General features: G+C 40.4%; 1 protein-coding gene across 1 annotated transcript; it reads right to left on the bottom strand.

Annotated features, from left to right (window-relative positions):
• Window positions 1-496: 496 nt before the first annotated feature.
• On the bottom strand, window positions 497-8,414 carry LOC146679173 (uncharacterized). Its single transcript, XM_085406826.1, has 8 exons — window positions 8,366-8,414; window positions 7,977-8,039; window positions 6,337-6,372; window positions 6,157-6,266; window positions 5,764-6,075; window positions 4,800-4,830; window positions 604-931; window positions 497-560 (listed from the first exon to the last, which is right to left on the bottom strand). Exons 1-8 carry the CDS (start codon window positions 8,412-8,414, stop codon window positions 497-499), a joined length of 993 nt encoding a protein of 330 aa, XP_085262952.1.
• Window positions 8,415-11,382: the final 2,968 nt, after the last annotated feature.

Below are 11,382 nucleotides of genomic sequence, written 5' to 3'. Positions count from 1 at the left end.
TTGGCTGGTTTTGTGGCACAAATATAACGGTGTGCAGAAAGAGTTGAGCACGCACGGGCAGAAATGTTGAGAGCGCGAGCAACACATTGGGAGTGAGCGCAAATGCAAAAACTGAGCGAGATGGGCTGCTATTGTGTGTGTGTGTGTGGATAATAGCAAACACTGAAATACGTTTTTTGCACGCAGCAATGAATTTTGTTCACTCAAATTTAGCTTTTCTTGGCTCAAAATAAATTTCTCCTCAAAATGCAACACTTGCACCTGCAAACTTTTTTTACATGCGCTCAAATTTTTTTTTACGTGAGCCAATCCAGCACTCCGTGGCTCCCATGCCACTGTCTGTTTCCGCTGGCAGTTCAGGAGAACTGTTTCAGCCATCCGCCTCTGCTGGAGGGTCCGAGGGGCCGGTTCAGCCACCTGTTTCCGCTGGAGGGGCCGGGAGGCCCGTTCAGTCGTCTTCTGTTTCAGCTGGGGTTTCAGGAGAACCCAGCCACCATCAAGTCTCGTCATCTGGGGGTTCTGGAGAGCCGGCCAGCACATCCTCGTGTCCGCTGACGGCTCTGGGGAGCACATTCAGCCACCTCCTGAAACATCACCACCTACAACTTCCACACCGTCGCCTGCAACGTCTGGTCCTGGTCCTTCCTCGTCTGGTCCTGCGGTTGCCACACCGCCGTCTGATCCCGCTCGGCCTGTACCACCTCGCCTTTGCCGGCCGCTTTCCAGGCCTCTAGTTGGATGTCATGGCCGTCGCTGGCTTCCGCGTGGCTGGCCTCCGGACTTGTTCTGTCGCCTCTGCTGGCTTTGCAGTCGGCCTCCGGACCTGCTCTGTTGCCGCCACCGCCTTTCGCGTGGCCGGCCTCCTGATTTGATTCACCTGCGTTGCCGCCGCTGCTGTCCACACGGCTGGTGTTCTGGGAATCAATCCTACCTGACAAACCATCCTACCCGTTGTTTCTACGCATGTGCACAACACAAAATTCAGTGGCAAACCATCCTACCTTTGTGAATATGAGCTAGAAATATACTCTGACAGGTAAAATTACGTGCCAAACCATGCTAGCTTTGCGAATGTGACCTACAAGCATACTTTACCGGGTAAAATGAAGTGGCAAACCGTCCTGGTTTTATGAATATGAGCTACAAGCACACTCTCATGGGCAAAGTTAAGTGGCAAACCGTAATACCTACTTACATTTGTGCTGGAATTACTGTGACAGCAGAAATGTGCATAAACTACTCACGGTAGGACGTTTTGCCAAAGTAGGACGTCTTGTCAGAACACCGGCTCCCTGAACTGTTTTGGATTTGGCTCATGTGCTGTCAACCTCCAGGTTGACTCCCTGAACTTTTTGATTTGTGGATTCATGTTTGATCTAGTTTTGTGTTGAACTGTTTTTGTGTGTTTATGGACTCGTCTGGACCTGTTCTCCTTGTTTTTTTTGTTTTGTTTCTGTTTGTGTGGGAGCCCCGTCAAAAAAACCTGTCCATTATGTTAGCAGTGTACAAGCATTCATTTTTTTTTTTTTTTTTTTTGTTTAATTCATACCGCGCTGCCCCTGCAATGGCTTTGCACCCTAGGAGGGTTACAACAGTGGTTCCCACTGTACTATGGTACCACGGTTAAAAGTTTGAATCCATATCCAATGCTCCGGGCCTTGCTTTCTTTTCACTTGGTCTCCTTTGCACACACAAAATCTCTACCTTTTCTCAATTACATCATCCCACTCTCTCCCTTTACCAGTCATAGTCCCTATATTTAAAGTCACCTATGCACTGCTGTCTTTCTTTCCCTATCTCCTCTTCCTTTGTCTAACAGTAAGAGTAGCACAGTTTCCACATGCATCTTGTTCTCCAGCCACTTTGATATTTAAATCCCAATCTTCTCTTCTCCGCTGTTTTTCTTTCCCTCTTTCTTTCTCCCCTTTCTTTTCCCCAGTCAAGTCTGTCCCGTATTTAGCAAGTGAAAATAAAATGAAATAAACAATAAAAGGTGAATAAAATAGACCATTACGGCAAGGCTGGGATGGTCCATTTGGTAAAGTAAATCCGTTGGGCATCTTTCTTCGCCTTTAGACAATAATTCTGATGGCAAAAGAGCCAAACGGGACAGGCAACAAAAAAAATAAAATAAAACAAAATAAAAAAATCCCAATCTTGATGATCCACATGTTTTGTTTGGCAAAGATTTAGCTTTGAGCACACTGGCTTGTGCCATTCTTAGCACTTAAACTACTGACAAAAAATAACTAAAATAAAAGTTAACAAATGTATACACTTGGCCTCATCACTCACTAGTTGTTGCTGATAGTCTGCATATTTTGGATAGTATGGTAATGAATCAGGTATTAAACTGCGACAATAAAAAGGTCTTTATAGTAGAAACTAATGGGCCCCACAGACACCCTCAAACTGGTCAGTCAACCCAACCTCACCAAGTCACATACTGAAATGTAATAATTACAACAGAAATAAAAATCCAAAATGCAAAGACTAATGAACCTGATAACGAATGTAGACACCATGTTAACACCAGGTGTGAGCAGATGTTTAGTTGGCTGAAGCATGGGAAAGCAGCTACCTTCTGGACTGCAGGGAGTCTGTTTTTAGTCAGGTCACACAGAAGATCTTGTGGCTGCTGCTGGGAATCCCACATCCCAGATTCAGGATGATTTATCACTAAACCCCTTGCAGCATGAGGTGACATCTGACTTCTTAATATTTTATTTTTTCACTCGGTGGTCATAGAAAAATCGGAGATTTAATTCTTTTTTAAATGTGAATACTCTGCCTTTTCAGTTTCATAAATCCTTTAACACAAAAAATATATATGTATAATGTATCTTTTAAAGTTAATATTTTACACCACTGCCACCACTCCTGAATCTTTAATGTCTAATCAGCTATTAATTTTTTATTGGCCTTTGCCCGAGTGATATATGGCCCATTCTGCTTCTGCTAAATCATGTGGTCAGAGACTTTAATGACCTGTGAGTGCCAAAGATGCTGCTGCTGTAAAAACAAGAACATCTCAAACACTTTATCACCTTGTCTTACACACACACACACACACACACACACACACACACACACACACACACACACACACACACACACACACACACACACACATGTGTTTCAATAAATTTTTTTCAGTTGATGGGAAATCCTTGACATCATGCAAGATTTTAAACTACTGGAAAATCACTGGGGTTATAAGGGACAGAAACGCATGCACACACTTTGTGTATGCACAAAGTGTGTGCATGCGTTTCTCTCAGCAGACTGAGAGACAGCTTCTTCCATCAGGCCATCAGACTGCTGAACACGTCATAGACACCTCACCTTCACTACTGGAACTCCAACATTATGCACTCCATACTGTACAGTAATGCCACTGTTTTGCACATGTCTCAACTCTGTAAATTTTTATATATTTTATTTATTGTTTACTCTATTTAATTTGTAAAATATGTGTACACACACACGTACAAAAATATTTAGTATACACATCCAGAAATGCATATACTATTATATATTGTACATATATATTAGTTTCAGATGTGGCCATTCTTGCATTTTGCTTGTTACATTATTGTATTTTGCACAACTCTGTTGCTTGTGAAGCTCGCACACAAGAATTTCACTCACATGTGCTGTACCAATGTACCTGCACATGTGATGTGACAATAAAAGTGATTTGATTTGATTTGCTATGGTGTTTAGTGTGGTTTAACCTGTTAAGGGCAAAAATGTAAAGAAAAATTCTATCAAACCCTGTAATCATAGTTTTCCTACTCTTTTTAAAGCATGGGGCGGTGGCGTGGTGGTTAGCCCTGTTGCCTCACAGCAAGAGAGGTTCATTGCTGATTCTAATTGATTCTAAATTGGCCATGGTGTGAATGTGAATGGTTGTCTGGACAACCCTGTTGACTTATACTCCCCAAGTTCCACTGTAGGTTTCTGTTTCATTTTTAGGGGTTTTATGATGCAGGAAATGTTTGCATTTTCTGCATTTGAATATACACATTGTTGGGAAGCACTAATGCAGAAAAATGTTTGTAAGTTAAGCTGGGCATACACTGTGCAATCCAGTCGCGCGATTCAGCTCCTGCTCAAACTGTATGATTGACTTGACGCAGGGGTTAGAAGTTCGTAGGTCACGATGCAGGGTCTCACACTATACGGCCCGATGCTCTGATGCGACCTGAGTGCTCAAACTGTGTCTCCATAACATGAAGGTTATAACAGAAAATCTGTCGCTCGCTCTCCCTCTCTTTCTTTCACTCACACAGACACGCACACCACCACCATCAACTTTGCTAAATTGCTAATGGAAAAACATTGATCAAGCAGCTGTGATTGAGCAGTAATGTAAATCCAACTATTTTCACGGTTGTTGTGGTCGTGATAATTTTGTGAAGCCACATTGAAAAGGCTCGGATGAGCTTTCCAAAGTTCTACAAGTTGTGCCTCCATCGCTTGTGTCCAAATCACAGGCTGCACTGCTGTGCTACTCCGTCTTTTTGACCGACGTTCATGTGTTTGCGCGTGCGCAGTGTGAGCGGCTGCGGTGACACCCTCACGACGGTCAGGAAATCCTCCTGACCAAGCATTGATGATCGGGAGCTGGTCGTATACTATACGATGCACGACGCACGATGAAGGCCAAACTCGGGCCGATCACCAAAACGGTCGCACGACTCAAAAATCGGCTCAAATGAACAGTCCGGGCACCTTCCCTACCATGTTCAATCATAACATCAAAAATATTCAATTTGGTTTGGGCAGGCACACACCTGAGATGGAACTTTGATCATCCAAACACACGTAAAAAAAAGTAAAATTATTTCATACCATACAAATTTGAGTGCTAGACAGTAGTTAACCCTTTAAGACCTAGCATAGAACCAAGTCCGCCAGAGCTTATATTATATTTTTACATGCTGTAGTGCCATTTTTGGGAGCATTTCAAGTTGATATACATCAATATAACCATTATAGCCCAAATTCTAATAATATGTCTGCATTAAGTGCATAGTAATTACATAAAATGCAAAAAATGCAATAAACTACAAAACAAATTGAAAATCGTGGTTTTTTTAACATATATTTCTAGTTAGAGAAATTTAAAAGGCTTATCCCTCAAAACTGTAAATGCAAAAAAGTTGCACAAAATAGTTTCCCACCACAGGAAATTTATTTTAAGTGTTTTCATAGTTATATTTTTGAAATACACCAATTTTCATATACTGAAGGAAAAACGAAAATAAATATTATAATGAAAATTTGCAAAAAAACAGCATGTGTATCAAAATAAACTATTTCCAGCAGTGCAATATAAGTCCTAAGCATCCCAGAAACGATACAGAAAGTCATAAAGTCAAACATAACTTTTAAAAACACAAGTATAGGCTCATAAGGCCCTGATGGTAAAAACTACATTTCCGCAAAATGACGTCACTTCAGGTTTCGGGCAGGTCATGGTGGACATGCGATAGTTCGCGCTGATGGACGTAGGAAGTGTTACAAACCGCTGATCGGATCGGCAAAGCGTGTTTCTGGAATATTATGTTTGTTGTTGCTGCAAGTGCTTTTTATGCAGTTTTTGCAAAGCTTTATGTGGAAGGGGACTGTGACCTAGGACAAGCTGATGGCATAAGATGTAAGTACAACTCCTCCGGTATCATATGCAAAAAGAATTATTGCGCTAGCTTATGTGCCCGCTCCGACCGGCTTTAAAGGGTTAATAGCAATATTGATCACTTTATTACCCAGTTGTCTTCGCCCGATGTATAGTGTTCTTTTCCACAGATGTGTAATATCAGAAACAGTTCTGTATTCTTTGTGGAACTCCTCCTTACTCCACCTGGTCCCGTCAGAATGGCAAAGAGTGAACTCACTCCCCTCAGTACGCTCTGGCCAGAAGTGTTCTTTGCCTATGGTAATTAAATTATCATATGTTTCATGGCCTTGCAGAATGATTCGAGGTGGAGCTTCGTCCATTATTAACTTCTGGTACTGTCCACACTTTCTCAGAGTTCTTGGCTTCCACTCCATGGGAGCCAGTCTGACCTAGCATCAAGGAAAAAAAAAGAAAGTTATTTTTTAATATATTGCTGACAGTCATACACGTAGCTTCAATTTTTAACTAACCTTCAATAATGATTTGCCATGATCCAAACGTTTATCATTCAATGGAAACTGCCTTTTCTTTACTTGAGGCTGTAGTAGTTTCTTGGCTTTACCAAAGGCCTCTGCTGCACCTGTAATGGATGAAGCAAGCAAGTTCTATATTACAATTGATCTTAAAGCAAAATAATTGGGTTTTCTTACTGAGAAATTCATTGCCACGTGTTGAAGTAGTGTCATCTGCAATATAAATAGGGCAGTGATGTGAAACGTGGTTTATAGAATTCTACTACAATAACAGACTACTGCACAGTCATCTGCTTTCAAAATGTATTGCATCTATAAATAAAGTTGTTAAAGTGAATTGTTAAATGTTGTCATTTTTATGCTTACCATCTAATCAAATCAAATCACTTTTATTGTCACATCACATGTGCAGGTACATTGGTACAGCACATGCGAGTGAAATTCTTGTGTGCGAGCTTCACAAGCAACAGAGTTGTGCAAAATACAATAACATAAACAGGCAAAATATACGAATGGCTAAATCTGAAACTAATAAATATATGTACAATATATAATAGTATATGCAAAAAAAAATTTAAAAAAATTTCTGGATGTGTATACTAAATGTTTTTCTACGTGTGTGTGTGTGTGTGTGTGTGTGTGTGTGTGTGTGTGTATACACATATTTTACAAATTAAATAGAGTCAACAATAAATAAAATATATAAAAATATACAGAGTTGAGACATGTGCAAAACAGTGGCGTTACTGTACAGTATGGAGTGCATAATGTTGAAGTTCCAGTAGTGGAGGTGAGGTGTCTATGAAGTGTTCAGCAGTCTGATGGCCTGATGGAAGAAGCTGTCTCTCAGTCTGCTGGTACGGGACCGGATGCTGCAGAACCTCCTTCCTGATGGAAGTAGTCTGAACAGTTTATGGCTGGGGTGACTGGAGTCCTTGATAATCCTCCCCGCTTTCCTCAGGCAGCGCTTCCTGTAGATGTCTTGGAGGGAGGGAAGCTCACCTCCAATTATCCGTTCAGAGCACCGCACTACTCGCTGGAGAGCTTTGCGGTTGTAGGCGGTGCTGTTGCCATACCATCTCTACATTGTTTCAAACTCTGTGATCAAAGGAATTCCTTTGTCCCCCTCCCCAGCTTCTCGAGGTTCTGGGGGGAGGCTGTAGTGTTTTATCACAAGCACAACCCTTGTGAAGGTTTGTTTGATGTTTGGTAAGCTTCCTGCCCTTTTTATGGCTTCACTGTGTTGTTTATGGTGAACCAAAACAGGAATTGAACCATATATTGGGTGTGGGGGAGATTACCCCCTTTATGACCAAGGATGTTGTTAGAAACAGATGTGATCAGGAAGTCACGCACACAGAGAGACACACACACACACACACACACACACACACACACACACACACACACACACACACACATTCTTGCACATGTGCTTACACGTGCACACACACATACAGTGCCTTGTCTTTGTAACCAAGCGGGGTTTTACGAGGGGAGGTGTTTGTGTAAACTATTGTAAACTATTGTTTATTGTAACAGTTTTTTCAAGAAAAGGCAGCGAGCGGAAGCCGGAGTCGGGGTCATTTGTGATAGGATTCGAAGTGTGTTCCCGAGATACCGACGAAGCCTACCTTGCGCAAGTAAATCGATCGATCGTTGTTGCCTTATTTTTTCCTTCACGGGAATAAGTCTCTGAGTCAGTGGGCTCTGAGTTTAGACTCTACAAAAGCGGTTAGTCAATCATAACCTGCTAAGCATATCATGTTAAATAAAGGAGATTATTTTACATGTTGTTCAAAAGTATCAAAACCTACCTGATTTTTCTGCTGTCAGGAGCTTTTTTACATTGTTATCAAAGCCTTTTTGGGTAATCTCACCTTCAAATTAAAATTTAAAAGGGTAAGGAGTTACAGATTGACTGTAGGAGCCAGATCCTACATGACTATCTAACTTTTCAATTGCAATAAAGTCTTTTAATTTTGTGAGAAATCCATCTTTTGTCAATTTTTTTTAAAATCAGGCACTCCGACAATATCAGAAAGTAATAAATATATACGTCTTTTAACATGCATATTAATTAAGAGAAGTAAACAGGAATACCAAACAATGTTAAATCATTAAAGCACGATATTGTCAGGGTTCTTTGCAGTTAAAAAATGAACTTGCAAGCATTACAAAAACATTTAATAAAGTGTTTGATTACCATTTTCAAGGTCTTTTTTCAGCTGCTCGTAAGCTTTCAGCTTGTCCATTTGCTGAAACGTATACAAAACAATTGCTAAACAGTTTAAATTTAAATGACATTTCACCACCACTGTCGCTAGCTAGAATGACTTAGCCAGACAAAAATAGTGCTGATTTGGTTTCGTACAAAACTAGCTTTCCTTCTCTGATATGTAAGTTTCACAACATAACCGCAACGTAATATAACACAACTGTGGTAAAAATATGGACAAAAGGGAGAAAAAGTTAAACTTACCTTAGGAATCTGAACCGTGGTAAAACTCCGGTGAGGTCAATGACGTTACACTCTCCCACTGTCACACGTTGATGACGTATTTGGAAATCAATTCGGGTGGGACATGACAACAGTGCCATCTTTTCATTCTTCCTATTCTTTTATCTCTACTGGTTGGCCCTGAAGTAATAAAGCAAAAACCTATGTCACAAACAACAACTTTCCTGATGTATGACCTTGACTAGAAGTCAGGGATGTCAAATTCTGGCCCTCATGGACCCCTATCATGCACGTTTTAGATGTTACCTATACCAACAGAGCCAATTCAAATCAAATAATCCCCAAACACCTAGTTGTGCAGAAGTCTGTAAATGATTCTTTAAATCAGCTGTGTTGACGTATGGAAACATCTGAAACCGGGAGGACAGGAGCCTTGAGATCCAGAACTGCACATCCCTGCACTGAACATGGCACAGGGGGGATTTACACTCTATTCATAACATGGAGCTGGCAGATAGGATAAGTAATGAGAGGAATTAGATAGACCGCACAGTGTAGTGTAAGTGCTGCGTTATGGTAAACTTTAGTAATATTGATGTATAAAGAACAACACTGGCTGATGATGAAGTACAGTCAGCTGGCATGGTGACACTGCCAGTATTAACCTGCAACCAAATCTGCAGCTCCACACAGCAATGTTACGACTTGGATTATATCTTATAACCAGAGATGGGCAATAACGTGTTACTGTAATCTGATTACTTTTTTCAAGTAACGAGTAAAGTAAGGGATTACTATTGCAAAAACGGTAGTTAGATTACCGTTACTTTTCCGTAGGAACGCTGCGTTACTGCGTTACTAAAACCGTGATTTTTTTTTGCGAGAATGTCTCACGACAGTGACGTAAGCGAGTGCGACGTTAGTGACAACAGCTGTGTGCAGATCAACAATGGATCACATATCGATTGTGGGAGAGAGTATGAGCGTGCAGCGTTTAAAGCGTGGAAGTATTGACCTTACTTTGAGTTTGATTCCATAAAAAGTGACAAAAACATTAGTGTCCGTTGTGCGTGGGAAGAAAACTTCTTTTTACAGCGAAAAAAAACCCTCTAAACTTCCAAGCAAGCGCCGAGTGTGCTACCACGTAATGGGAAAATCACAGAGAAACTCGCGGATTCTTCCACTGACCGCGGCACACCTGCACCAGGGCAAACCTCCGCCTACGCCACTCCTGCTTTACAGGTGAAAATAGAGCAACAGGACTGGTAGTCTTTGATTTTATTTATTTTCTGCTGTGTTTTACTTGCATCTATTTGAAAGACTTTTGTGTAAACACAAACAAAATATTTTATTTTATGTGCTTGATGTGCAGAAAATAGGTTTAAATGTTAAACTAATTTCTTCAAGTCAGAGAATGTTGCATATAATTACATTTTTGCTTGATGCATAAAGTTAAAAGATTAAAACTAATAAAACAAGTTTAAAAAAAGGAGACTTTTCCATTTGATTACATTTTGTATGATGGATTATGCAGAAAAAGTAGAATTGGGCTGAAAGATTTATTGCTTTATCACCTATTCAGGTTGTAAGTTGTGTTTTTTAAAAGTAACTAAGTAACTAAATGATTAATTACTTTTGAAAATAAGTAATCAGTAAAGTAACGGGATTACTTTTTTGGGGAAGTAATCAGTAATTAGTTACTGATTACTTTTTCAAGTAACTTGACCAACACTGCTTATAACCAGTGTTGGGTAAGTTACTTTAAATTAGTAACTTAGTTACATTACTAGTTACTTCTATCAAAAGTAACTCAGTTACTTCAGTTACTCGTTACTTTCAGAGTAACTAGTTACTAGGGAAAGTAACTTTGGTTTTACTCAGAATTCTCTTGTTAATGTGTTGCTTCCGTAGCTGGATACCCAGCAAGATTGCCAGTCTTCTACTTGCCACAAGTGCATTGTGCCACCTACCAATAGAAAGGAAAAAATAATGTGCACATTTCCATGAGAGAAATCCCACACCTGATTCTATCCTAGCCTGCTTTTTACATCCAACACAAAAACTGCAGTCGTGGTGCTTTCGATTGTACTCACAACTCGAAAATTCTGCTTTCTGAATAGGAAGATTTAGGTAACACCAGACTGCAGATGAGCTGCATACAGAGCTGGACTGGGACAAAAAAATCGTCCCGGGCATTTTGACTAGAGACCGGCCCACCATTATAGGAAAAATCATAAAGCCTTTGAATGAAAATAAACACTGTTGTGACAGTGATGTACACTGTTCTGATGGTATATATGCATCAATCTATGAATTGTTTGTTGCAAGACTCAGATAATAATTTTTTTTTAAAGTGAGACATTTTAAATGAGAATAAGAAAGTATTTCTTTGTGCCCCCCTTTCCCTTTTAATGCCCTACATAGACCCGGGCAACACTTTGCTAGACCCGCCCCTGCACAGTTACCAGCTGTCAGCTACTTAGAAAAGGATCCTGGTGTTATTTGTCTCTCAGAAACAGTTCATAACTTCCCTTCAACTCATTCATGTCACCTAAAAGGTAAACATGTTTCTCCATCACCTGTTCAGCTCTGATGATTCAGTAAGGACATCTCCTGGTTTCATCTTCATGTTTCCCTCTCACCACATATCCAAACCAACATCATGACCAGCAGCTTTACAGCTGTGGCTCCAGCAAACATCAGCTGATACTAGAAATTAATATTAAATAAATTCTAACAACAGCTGATCAAGTTTAAAAGTG

This window comes from Rhamphochromis longiceps, linkage group LG1, assembly GCF_057381845.1.
Source record: "Rhamphochromis longiceps isolate RC_006_pf linkage group LG1, R_longiceps_female_GT1.1, whole genome shotgun sequence".
Lineage (NCBI taxonomy): Eukaryota > Metazoa > Chordata > Actinopteri > Cichliformes > Cichlidae > Rhamphochromis > Rhamphochromis longiceps.
This window is presented reverse-complemented; position numbering and strand designations above follow the sequence as displayed.

Coding starts and splice junctions, on each gene's coding strand:
- LOC146679173 (XM_085406826.1), bottom strand. CDS start 8,414: ATGGACAAGCTGAAAGCTTACGAGCAGCTGAAAAAAGACCTTGAAAAT. Junction 6,076..6,156: donor ATGGCAAATCATTATTGAAG/GTTAGTTAAAAA, acceptor CCTTGATGCTAG/GTCAGACTGGCTCCCATGGA. Junction 561..603: donor CAGGCGACGGTGTGGAAGTT/GTAGGTGGTGAT, acceptor TGTGCTCCCCAG/AGCCGTCAGCGGACACGAGG.